At 38.8% G+C, this 13,432-nt stretch overlaps 1 protein-coding gene across 3 annotated transcripts in view; it reads right to left on the reverse strand.

The window, feature by feature from the left end:
* negr1 (neuronal growth regulator 1) overlaps window positions 1–11,827 on the reverse strand; it is a 152,566-nt gene extending 140,739 nt beyond the window's left edge. For all 3 annotated transcript variants that reach the window (XM_042006625.1, XM_042006624.1, XM_042006626.1), the window contains exon 1: window positions 11,319–11,827. In XM_042006625.1, the coding sequence (XP_041862559.1) occupies window positions 11,319–11,488 (170 nt within the window). In that variant the 5' untranslated portion in view covers window positions 11,489–11,827. The remainder of the gene's footprint in view (window positions 1–11,318) is intronic.
* Window positions 11,828–13,432: the final 1,605 nt, after the last annotated feature.

Here is a 13,432-nt window from a genome sequence, read left to right on the forward strand (position 1 = left end):
ATTCCTTGGAATAAAATTTGGAGTCCTCTTCATGGAGGTGTGCCAGAGAAAACCCAAGATACACTGCTAAGTTAAATTCCATTAAAGGACAATAAGATATCCTCTAAAATCTGAAATCCCTCTGGCTTGCTTTAATTCAGTGAAGGACATCGCTAAGATATCCATGTGTCAACACCTCTGATTTACTATTCCCACAGGTAGACTAATGTTTACCCCCAGTCCCTCCAGCCATGCTTACTCTTAAAGATCTTTCACTGAAGGTAATGTCATCCACCCCACCATTCTAATGGAATATTTCCCATGGTGATGATTTATTCTCTCAACCACTCATCATAAAGGTTATAGATCTAAAACAGATTACCTTGATGAGCTAGACTTTGGTATAATAGATAAAAGTTCACCTTCTAAATTATGCTGGACATGGCTGTATTAGAGACCTGCAAAGATTCAATACAGGTTAGTTTATGATTACCATAATCTTACTTACTAAACTTACTAAAGTTTAAGATGTTTTCCATATTAATCATAACCAGCAGTATGCACTAACCAAACATGATTATTAGCTTCTTTTAGTGATCCACCATTACTCAGGCTTCTAAGGTCTATAACATGCTTAGGATGAGTGGCAAGCCAAGCCTTGCTGGTATAAAGCTCAATAGAGGAAGCACAGATGAGATTACCCAGTGTTGTCAGAGTAGCACAACTAATTACAATGAAACACAAGGAGATGCTAACTGATTGATTAAGGATTTTAATTGAAGGTGCTCTTAGGAATGGTTTCTCTCAGTGATGAAAGGCTGAAAGAGTTAGTATGTGATCAAGAAGGCTGCACAGTGTAAAGGGCTGGCTATACTTGCTGTTAGCAACGCATCATGGTAAGTATAATGGCTGCCACGCATTCCTAGCGATCGTTTGGTGCGTAGGCAGCTCGCATTGACACAAGGTAATGCTGAGTTGCAACATGGACTTATAAACAAGAGTGTAACGTATTCTGGTGACAAAAGGGCCAAGATAAGGAAGGACACACATCTATGGAAACCATGCTTTGGAGTTTTATTGCTTGCAGGTCACAGTTGGATGTTGATCAGACATTGTGGATTAACTCTTCCTGAAAGACGAGCTGGTGAATGTGAAGGAAGTCTGGACATCCCTGCTTAGGCAGCTACCTCAACCCCTGATAAGCGGTAGAAAATGGATGGGTATTCTACAAACTACATAAGGTAAAGTGGAAACATTTATAGCATAAACAGAAAATATGTAAATATGATGTTCAACCAAAGTTTGTACTGTTAAAATGAACAATTTTAACAATTAACTTTTAACTAAACTGTGGGGATAATTAATGTTCAAGAGAATGAAAAAAGACTTTATGAACTAAATATGATGAGCTGTTTAAGAGGTAGGCCTAGATTATTGACTAACATAGCAGTGCCACCCCTCCACCCGGTTTGACCGTTGGTACCACCACGGCTACACAATTCATGAGAGGGAATCTGTCCTTGTCAGAGGATTACATTTTGACTGATTACACTGAGCAGATTACACACTCACACCTGGTTCTGTTGGACTATTGTTGTATCTATAGGAAGCGAAGTTAGGTGGATGAATCCCTATAACTCTTTGTGGGCTTACAGCTCAGTATCGGGACTGCTGTGGTTCCTCCTTCTCTTTGTCTCTCCCAGAGACGCCGCTCAGGGTAGGAAAATAACTAGCAAATATTCATAAGAGTGATTTAAAAATCAAAAATGTCTTTGGCTGCAAGGGATGAAAAAATGAAAAGAACTCTTGTGCATTCTGATTACAAAAATAGCTGTTAGCTATTAAGCACAGGCAGGTTACTTAAATTGCTTCAAAATTAATAAATATGAATGACGAAGACAAAACCATGTAAAACGTTACATTTTTCCTCCAATCCATTTCTCATTCTCCCCTCTCTCATTCACTCTACTGTCTCTCTTCACTCATCACTCTCTAAGCATTCACAGTTCTCTGTGTGTTTGACTGATCCTGCACCGAGGTGAGGTTTACTGTCTCCAGCCAATGGGAGCCAAGGTATGGAGTACCAAAACTGCCAAAATTTAAAAAATGAATACAGAAATATAAAAATGGCTTGATAAACAATTTCTGTCAGTGTCTGTCAGATCATCTTTTTTTGCAAGGTAACACAAAACTTGTGAGGGAACGCAGAGGAAAAAAAATCTCCCTTTGTCCCCTAGGGGGCTCCATACAACTGGGACATTTGTTAACTGATAAAATTCCAAAGCATTGCTATTTAGATGTGTCTCTTCTTCTTCTTTCTGGCCTTTTTCCCACCAGAATCTGCCACACATTTTACAAGCGGATGGATTAAAACCTGCAAGGCTGCAACTACACCATCATGCTAAAAATGTATATATTAAGAATCAGAATCAGAAAGCCTTTATTGTCATTGTAAACCAGAGCATACAATGAGATTAGGGGGTGCTACTCTTTATGGTGTTTGCATCAAATAAAAAGAATATTCAAAAATGTTAAAAATGAAGGCAAAGGGAGGAAATAAATAGAAATAAAATATTTAAGGTAAATATAAATATGGTAAGTACTAAAAAGCAGATATATACATATATTTACAATTGAATGTATTGCACTTAGAGTACTTATATTGCACAACGAGGTTCGAGTTTCACAGTGGTGTGATACTTGTTGCAGTCTATTTCACATGTGTGTGATGTTTCATATTGTTGGGTGTGTTCTCCTTATTGTTTGGTTTGTTCATGGGAGTTCAGGGCACTGATGGCTCTGGGGAAAAAGCTGTCCCTGAGTCTGTTTGTACGGGCTTTGTGAGCTCTGTAGCGCCTACCAGAGGGCAGCAGGTTGTGCAAGTGGTAGTTAGGGTGGAATGGGTCCTTGACGATTTTTGAGGCTCTGCTGTGGTACCAAGAGCTGGCTATTTGGTCCAGGGGGGGAGGGGGCACTTGGTGATCTTCTGGGCGGTGTTAATCACTCTCTGCAGTGCTCTCCTGTCTGCTGCTGTGCACCCATTCATAAACATTCATTGTTGTGAAATATAGATTCTGAAATCAAATTAGAGCTGCAACTAATGACTATTCTGATGGTCGATTAGTCACCAACTATTAAAACGACTAGTCGACCAATCGGATTATGTATATCATGATTATTATAAATGGATCCTATTTCACTTTCAGCTTTGAAATTTTGCATAAGGTTGTTAAGTCCGACGTGCCTCCTCTTTAAATGTTCAAGCATTGCAGACGTACTTCCGCGGTACACAAGGTCCGCTTTACAAATCTCACATGTATTTAGTTTATTTTGTAAGTTTAACGTTAAGTTATCCCAGACTTTTAACGTTCTCCGCCGCCGTTTTCTTTCCTAGTCCGCCACCATATTTTTCCCCTGGCGGACTTCACTGCGCATGTGCAACTCTCTGCAGAGATTAAAAAAGAAGACGATGTCTCACTCTGTATTTTTTTCCCCTCTCTGCGCATGTGCATTGTGCAATAGTGATGCGCAGGCCGCCCCCTAACCCGCGGGTCCTAAGGGATACCTGCGGTTCGGGTTGGGGCGGGTCAAAGAATTTTCGCTTCACTGCAGGGCGGGTTGGTGTGGTTTACTATTCTGAAATATCTAGTTCTATCTATTAATTTTATTTTTTGTCAAACTGAAAATAAAGACCTTAATCAGTGTCTACATTTTGTTACTATAACATGTAAGACAAAATATTTATCAGTTATTTAAACACAGGTCACGTTTTATAACGTAATGTCCAGGTAGGCGCGTAGTAGGCTACGCAGGCTACGTGCAGAAAGCGCCAAGCAGACAAGCAACAAAAGATAGAAGAAGAAGTGTTTGAATAACATTCGTTTGGGAGTTTACGTCCTTAAAAAGAAGAAGGAGGGTCAAATGGCTAAATCACAGGTTTGGGACAGGTTCATGTGTTTTAATGGGGCGGGGCGGTTCGGGTCGGGTTAAAAAAAATAGAAGCAGAGATGCGGGGCAGTTTGATGCGGTCCAATTTTTTTAAAAGAGCGGGACCCGACATTAGTCGACGGCTAAATTTGTTGTCGACTATTTTTATTGTCGACTATTGTCGACAACATCGGCTAACCATTGCAGCCCTAAATCAAATATATTATCTTTTCATTTGTGTGCATTAATTTCCGATAAATTAATATATTTTGGGAAATGACATATGTATCTTATATATAGGAATAATTAATTTAATGCATCTTGCTTAAGCAAAAGGAGCAGTGAAACTGAAAGCAATCAAAGTATGAGGAAGTATTTTTATTACAAAGAGAAAAATATATACAAAAAACAACTGGATCTGATGGTAGATCTACTTTGAAACGTCACAGAACAGTTCTGAATGTCTGACAGAACAACACTTGGACTCATGTTAATCAGAACAACAAACATCACAATCTGGTGGAAGAAAGAAATTTTATCTGTACTGGGAGTTTCATCCAAATCGGCACCACTGCATTTAAAATAATGTACTTATTGCATCTGTATCCAGTAACCCTTTCTACATGAATTCTCAGGTGTACAACCTCACCTGTTCTCTAATCATCCAGTTCATTGAGCTGACACGATGCAGTCATCTTTACTTCTGCTCACATGAAGCCCAAACTGTACGTTATATGGACAAATATGGATATATGGTTAATTTTGTTTTTGTGCACTGATCAGGAAGCCACTGCTGAGTACACAACTTGGGAAAAAAATGAGAAGATGAATAAAATGAAGATTAACAAGATAAGAGCCACTGCTTAACTGATGTAAACCGACCGCAGGTATACTCCCAAAATGGTGAATTACTTCCAAAATTCTGTGCGTTGACAACGTCTGTGCACATTCTCCATACACAGATGGTACAGAATGTTGACGTGCACATTTGCATACACACCAAGTATATCCCAGCTCTAACAGAACGGTTGTAAACACATCTACTCTGTAAAGGTATCAGAAAGAGCAACAAAATCTGCTGTGTACGATCAACCAATCTCAACCATCACCTAAAGCAGTCTTTATCATTCAACTTTACAGTGATATTGTAAACATTCTATCAAAGAACAAGTGAAGAAATTATGGACTAATGCTATGCTTACATTACCAAAGCAGAGTTTTTAACACAGCAGGCTTCTAAAAAACACATTTCTACAAAGAAAAAAAAAAAAAAAAAAAAAAAAAAGTTTTAAGTTACTTGTCTAAGAAATTGCCCTGAAGATAACCTGTTATTGTTTCTCTACTTTTTGTCTGTCAAGTTCAATTTTGAAGCCTATAACTTTCTTACGAGAGAAAAACAGTCCTCCTGTAGAATTTCTGCAATTATTTGGATGCTCAGGGTTGGCAGTGAGTGAAAGCTCTATTTTCCACCCCAAATCATTTTCGCCATCCCATATAATTGTAGTTATTATAAGAGTATTAGAAAGATGCTTTAAAGCCTAGCATAGCATCTGCTTCCCTAGAAAGAATTACCTTGAAAAAGCATTTCCATTTAGGCTTTAATTCACCGGGGCACTCAATCACTTTAGTACTAATTGAAATACATTACAAATAGAAATGCTTAATTTTTTAGAAAGAACAATAGATTGACTTGCCTGACAAATGGTGGTCACAAATGTAATCCTTTTGGTAATTGTTTATAGTGTGTTAATCTGGCTTTTTAATGCATGTTAGCCCCACTACGTTGTGACAGCATGAGGTTATAAATCATAACATATAAAAAGCTCAAGCAGAAAGCTAAAACATGACAAAAAATAAGTGGGTTGCCTCATGTTTTAACACTAGATTGGATTTTCTTTATATTAGCCTTACAACACACTGTTGCATGAGTAATATGCCCTTGATTGTTTAACCAGAGCTAAACAGTAATCTAAAACGCCTAGTTACGTTGGCAAGTGTCTCTGAACAAAAAAAAAAAAAAAAAGAACTAAAGAAATAATTTGAGAATGCAAATTTTAGTTTGTATATTGAAATGTTTTTAGACTGGATCTAACAATGCAGTTTATATTGATTAAATTTATTTACATAACCTTAGAACAGAGCCTCTGATGCTAATTCTGAAAAGTCAATGAGATGCACACATAACTCTCTCAGTGATCCTTCTATGTGTAAATTTAGTAAATCCACAGTACAAATCAGAAAAACACCCTGATTTAAATTAAATGGATCTCTGCAACAGCTTGTTGTCAGCTTCTTTCCAAGCCTGTCAATGGCCTATTAAGCTGATTCAGGTGTGTTGAAGCAGGAAACACCTAAAACCTCCAGGACAGCAGGCCTTGAACACTGGAACTGGACATCCTCAGGTTAGATGGTTAATACAAGACAAGATAAACCCAGTCCAAGTAAAGTGGATGTTTATGAACATACCAAGGATTCGGGGCAGGGATCTCAAAATTCTGGTCCTTGAGCACCACTGTCCTACAGCTTTTAGATGTTTCCCCACTCCAACACACCTAATTCAATTTTTTTTAAAAAGCCAACAACTTGTCAAGTTGTCAAGTTCTACAAAATGGCCAATCCATTTGTGTCAAGTGTGTTGAAGCAGGGAACCTCTAAAACCTGCAGGACAGCAGTCCTTGAAGACCAGAGTTTCAGATCCCTGGGTTAGGGTACTAGAATAATATATAAAAATTAAGGATACAAAAATACAATATAAACTCTTATTTTTATTTATTTTTGATACTTAACACCAGCACCAGTAATCCAAACCAGCTTTATTAAAAGGCACACAGATATTGACATTTATACTTAGTAACTTCAATTAGTGACTTATGGTCACAGAGTTATTGTCTTTCTGCATGTTTCACAGACAGTGACCATCTTTGATCAAGTTTTCCTCAAAACAAAAACAAAAATATGAGTGCTGGAGACTTTATCCTTTTAGGAAGCTGAAACTTTTGCAGTCATAGCAACTCTGTATTCACTGACATAAAACAAACTCACACTGCATGATCTGCATTTGCATCTGAAAGACCACTGCTAACTTAGACTAAAGCTTTCAATTTTTCAAGTATGGTAATCAAGCACAGCGATATATGATCAGAAATATTTTAAATGATCATACAAATCATTGGGGATTTTACATAACTGTGGACACTGGTGAGAATTTCTTCCTGACTTAAACATGTAATAGAAAATAACAACGTATTAATGGATGTAGGCATTTAGCCCAGAAAGACCAAGATATGATTTATACCCAAAAATATCTTATTTTTTATGTTGAAGAGATAAGGGTGTTTCCAATAACAAACTGAGTGGCTCTTAAAAAAAAAAAAGCCATGGCACAAGTTTTGAAACTCCTTTTAACAACTGCTTTAGCATGGCACTTTGTCAGCTGGTTGCCACCAAAGCACATATGTTGCAACAAATGACAGACTAATGACTGTGATGAATACTTAGCCAGCTTCCCATATGCAACAGTAAGTACTCTCTAATGTTAGGCTCTATTTTTTTTTTTTTTTTTTTTTTTACAGAGAATGAGTTTTCGACCATACAGTAATATCTATTTAAGGATGCTCCATCTGGGAGCTCCTACTCAGCAACACCCCCTACCCATATGCCAGCAGTTTTCTATTATGATCATGGCTATTCCCTAGTTAAAAAGAACGGGTTCAAATGACTAACAAAACATTGGGTCCTTGTAGTATGAGGATGGTGATGAGCTTAGAGACAGAGAAAGAAATAAATACTGTGCTGACAGCAGCACTGGTTGCATTAAACATGTGCTGCAGCAAATAGGAGAGAAGATTTTTCTGTTTAATTAACAGTGACAGACTCAGGTGTGCCCCCAGATGTGTCATAAGAGGTAAACCAGGTTTTACCCCAAATGAATGCATTACACTGCTGATGTCCGCCAGGTACCTGATGTGTTGTGAGCACAAAATATTGGCTACATCTCCAACCAAGCTGTTGGAAAAGAAGAAGCTGTTCTTATACTTTTAAGTGAGCTGACTGAACCCTAATTAAAAAAAAGTGCTGAAATGCTAAAATGAAAAAAGGCACTTCTCAGGTTATGGTCCGTGTTAAGGAGACAGTCAACAATTCCTCCTTTAAATTGTACCCATGGAGCTTGAATATTCACCAAATATTCCTCTATTTTATCTTACCAGCATCTGCACCAGGGTGGGGACACTGAGCCATTTAAACTAGACGTTGTCTCTGGCATAAGTGCTTATAGTAAATGTCAAGACCTTTCAGAGCGATAATAAAGACATAGAGGGGGAAAATGATGCATGGTACCATTTTTGTCCAAGACAGTACTACAAAACACATCTCTACTACAATCATGTATAGCCAGAAAAGATTTTCATCAATTGGTCTGTTGACAAGAGGCAATGATTTTAGATTTATACGAATACCAGACTTTCAAACTAGTGACAGGTCAATTTTGCACCATTATAGAGACAAAGGCTTGTGGTGCAGGCCTTATTTGTGGCCTAGGGCCAACTGTCAAACTAAATAACAAAAAATAATCTAAGGCCATTGTCTTACTTTGTGGACAGCCTTGCTCCCATTTCTTGGCCTTACTGCTATTTTCTGCTTATAAAAATAATAGTAATATTTTATGAAGTTAAATACAGTTCTCACATGTCATAAAGAACAATTAAATGCAGACATTTATGGATAAAGACAAAAATGTGAGTTGTTTAGGAATGCATGTACCATCTGAAACACATGGTAAGCAATCTTTAAGATTTCTGTCTGCAAGGACCACATTCACAGGCACAAGTTTTTTTTGCTGATGGTTACAGCTGCTTATCCATGTGGAAGAGGCAGCCACCAATGCTGTGTGTTTCCTGACAGCTTAGGAAACTGTCTTTTCATCCTGCTGTCCGCTTCAAATTTACAGCCAGATGAGTCATTTACTGGGAAGAGTCGAGTTTATTCAACTGAATCCAAATGACATGAAACCTGCAAAAGGGATCGGGAAGAAAGGGATGCATTTCTCCTCTAAACAATGTGTCCCCTGTGGAAGTTCACAGATTTCCACCATGCAATAAGAAATTTACATGTGACTTAAACGCAAACCTTTAAGTCATCGTGGAAGCAGCAGCTCAACTCTAGCACACCCTGATTACAGCTTTTCAGTAATCAGAAAAAGAATAAATAAAAAATGATACACGTGTGTAACACTCCTCATTTTCAAAAAGCTCAAATCATTTGATTGATGGGAACTCACTGTGTAACACGGATTGTTTCAACAGAAAATTCAGTGAAAAGAACTGAGAAGGTTGGAGGAATTTAAAATACGACAGCAAACGCACCTCTAGGGAGCCACTCCATAATCCAGAGGCTGTGACTAATTGCATGCTTCTGGGTCTGTCGTCGTTTGAGAATACTCACAGTATCAACTTTAGGGCACAGCAACACTGCCCTCCTACCAGTCAGGGGTCTTGACAATGAAGAAATTCAACAAGCCGGCACTGTTTTGTGTCTAAAAGAGATGGCTCATTCATGCACTGATGCCTGACTCAAGACCAGTAAAAAAAAAGGGAGGGAAAATGACAGAGACCCAGTTCCTGGTAGTGTGAGATAATCACAGTGTAGAGACAGAAGAGGCCTTTATCATCACTTTGGTGGAAAGCTAAGCAATTAGATGCAAACCAAGATGCAAGACATTTACTACATCCATTAGATCAAAATGTGCAAGAAGAGCAAAGTGATAACTTCAGGCTTAGTTACAATGAGTGCTGAATAACCCGTTAATTTATTCATGAGAGCCATGTATTGAAAACTTCTTGAGATTATTTTCCCTACATCCTTTTTTCTAGACTTCTAGGTGACTTTTACTGAAGCTTGAAAGTAAATGATGCCTCACTCAGGGGTGGGAGACAACTTATTTAACAAACTGATTCATAGTACAAAGATAAATCTAGCCCAATAAACCATCAGGATTCACTGTAAGATTGCACCACATCAAAGCCAAACCAGACTGATAACAGATAATTAGACATCCTTTATAAAGAGACAGTCAGAGGTCCGAGTCTCTTTGATGGGATAGCCATTGGGCACGAGGGAAACATGCCAAAAATCCTGAATACAACTTTGCTGTTGCAAAGCTAATTCTCTGACATGCACTGACATTTTGAACCTCCGGATAATATGATTCTCATTCCAATTCAGCCACCAAAAATGGTCACAGAAACATTTCAGCTCTTCAACAATCAAGTATGAGACGACAATGACTAAAAGCCAAGCAGAGATAGCTGCTCTGTATTCAGGTCCACACCCAGAATCTCTCTGAGTCAACATCCACAGAATTTATATTGAAATGGGCAGGCCTGGCCCCTCAGCCTTTCTCCTCAGAGGCATCAAAGCGGATATTTGATATTCGTATAACATGATATTATCACATGCCTTCAAAGATTTTTTTTTCTGCTTTTTATTTCCAGAGAAAAAGTGTTTGTTGGCTTTGTTGTTTCTTTTTTTCAAAGAGATTAAATAAGACAGTTATGGACACACAGTAAACAGTAAGGCGTGCATTAAAGCATCTTTTGGAAACTCTTTCACATTCTTTAAGTTACTTTTTTTTTCTTAATTATATGATGAGTTACAGAGGACATTATCATAGGCTTTCAGGTGCAGTGAAGCATATCGCATCCATGGCAGTTAATTCTACCCTTAATGAGCAGCTACCTGTGCAGCTGGCACCGAAGCCTACGTGATGGTGGGACTGAGGAGGAGGAGGAGGAGGAGGAGATGGCGCGTCATTGCCATAATTCACATCACCAGCGGACACACATACACTTTTCTGCCTGCGTTTGAAACTGCGACATCACCCTGTGCATTCAGCAAATCTCACCGACAGCGCTCAAAATCTCGCGCCGGGTTTTATTTTGCGTCGAGCTGCTTCTGAAGCGCTCAGCATGAGAATGAGCGGACATAATGTAATCAAATTACATAAGATCGCAAAGCGAACTCAAATTTAAGCGATAGATAGTCCCGCTTACAGGAAGCCACGATACCAAACATAACTCTACAATAATACGTTATTTATTTTAACTGCTGTATGGAAAAGGAGGGGAAAGCATCATAGAAAACTTTTGTTAGCTACACAGACCAGCGTCCTGCATAGGGATCCCAGCACTAGCCAACCCCCCCCGTCAAGCGAAAACAAGAACGGGATGGAGGGAAAATGACCTATTGTGTGTGTCAATGTGTGTGTATGCCAGGCGCTGAATGACAGTCTCGTTCTCCAAAGTAGTTTACGACCATAACACACTTAGGGAGCGTGTGCTCTTTAACTTGGGAGAGAAAAAATAGAATATGTGCGTATGGGCAGGAGAAAGTGAAGTTGAGTTAGCTTGTTTTACCTCAGCAAAGCTGTGTCGCCTTGTCTGCTCACCACACTTTCAACCGACGAATAGTCCACAGTTTGTCCGGCGGGCAAACAGGACGGCAGAAAGCAGCACAGGCTGAGAATTATCGCAGTAAGCCACTGACCAGAGACACAAGCATCCTGCACCGCAATCATTATGTCCATCACAGCTGAGTTCCGTTGTCGCTTTCCCCAAGTCGTCTTTTTGCCAAAAGCGGACGTTTCACTTTAAAGAGGAAAAAAAAAAAAAGAAGAGAGAAACCCTTAACGCGACGCTTTATTTATTTCCACACTTTTCCGCCTCGGAGCCCCGTGAAGAAATGGTCCGTGGTATAGTTTCCCAGGTTTGTTTAGCTGGATGTAGAGCTCACTGTGCGGGGAAGTGTTCTCTCCAGTGGCTTGCACACCATCTAGTGAGGAAATGCGATGCAAAATGGGAGCAGACCTAGTAGCAGACAACCCCCAGGCTCTGATCCTGTTGCCATGCGGCCGTTTCCCGGGCAACCCGTTCCCAGTGGCTCGTGATGGAGCAGTAAAACCGGTAGGTATTGATACAACCCAGGAGCAATTAAAGATATCGACTGGAGAACCAACCCCTATTTATTCCCCATAAGGAAATGAACAGTTTGAGCTTTTGGTGGAAATGGAGCTTAAGACAGTGACGCAGGTGTATCCCACAGGAAAACTCTAGAAAAGCTTTCAGTTATAAAGACACAACAAAGAGGGCATCCCTTCATAGTAGCCTGTATGCCCGCAAGATTAGTCTTTTAAAAGTAAGAATCCATAATATATCATTAGGACGCTATAAATCAATACAGATAGATTTACCAGTTTAGTCATTTCAAGAAGCTAGGAAAATCTCAACAAGCAAAGACACGCACAAGACAGAAGACATATCCTCAAAGTTTGTTTTAGACCAATAACCCCCTGTATTATACTGCTCTAAGCCTTTTGACTTAGCCCACATAATACTTAGCAGACTGTACAGCCGTAACCATGGAAATGACATACATTTCTAGGAGGTGACATGTTCACATGGTGCTACTGAATTATAGCAGATGACACATAAATTATTGTGGACATAACTTTGGCATTTAGTCAAGCAGTCCAACCTGAATAAGTGTTTTTAAAAAATGCATTACTCAAGAATATTACTCCAAGCTTATAGCAGAGCTGTTCATGTAAACTCTTCAAGTAGCAGATGTTAAACCACTGCTTAATCCATGTTATTGTTATTATGTTTGTTTTATTTCTTTATTTTTTGTTGTTGTTGTTTGTTTTTTTTAAATCCATGCAGCCATTACTGTTTCTTATTTATTTATTTATTTATTTATTTATTTATTTATTTATTTATTTATTTATTTATTTATTTATTTATTTATTAATTAATTATCCCCTAAGGGATCAATAGTTTCACAGTATCTTTAAATCTTATCTCACAGATCACAGTGCCAAGATTGCAGTCTATGCTGTTATCAGGATGCACATTGCAGGGCTGAGTGGCGATAGGCTCATGCATGTTTTGCTGCAGATTTTATACTGAAACCAGTTTTAGTCTACTGCCTTGCATTTGATTTAAAGTTGGGGGGTGGGGACTTGATAGTCCATAAATTAATTCCGGGTTCTGTGAGAGTTGCCTTTCCAGCTATTGTGATCATTTATTTGAGAAGATTGGTTGTTTATTGCTGTTGTATGAGAAAGCTGGAGTTGGGGCACCATTGTGCTTGCAAGGCTGGTTGTTCCAAGGGGGAAAAAAAAGTTTTCCTGGGGTTAAATGCAGCATTTTTAGTGTATTAGAAATGAGTCAACAACCAATCTTCCATGACAGGCAGCATTAAAAGGAGGGGGAAAGAAAAGTTCATCTTGTCACAGGCACAGTTGTAATTTGCATAACTGAAGCTCCCTCTACTGTTAAAAGCTGTGATAATGCCATCAGTAGAAATAGTCACACTGGTTCAGTGGCAGAGGTGTTTGGGGCCGAGACAGTGAAAGATTTTCTATCCTTTGCTTGTCAGTCACAGTCAAAAAATTTCTTTCTCCTTTTTCGTTTCTCTGAGCCTTTCAAATTACCTCAGAAAATGTACCTTCCCATGCATGAACGCTATAATT

Source organism: Melanotaenia boesemani, chromosome 14 (assembly GCF_017639745.1).
Source record: "Melanotaenia boesemani isolate fMelBoe1 chromosome 14, fMelBoe1.pri, whole genome shotgun sequence".
NCBI classification, from domain to species: Eukaryota; Metazoa; Chordata; class Actinopteri; order Atheriniformes; family Melanotaeniidae; genus Melanotaenia; species Melanotaenia boesemani.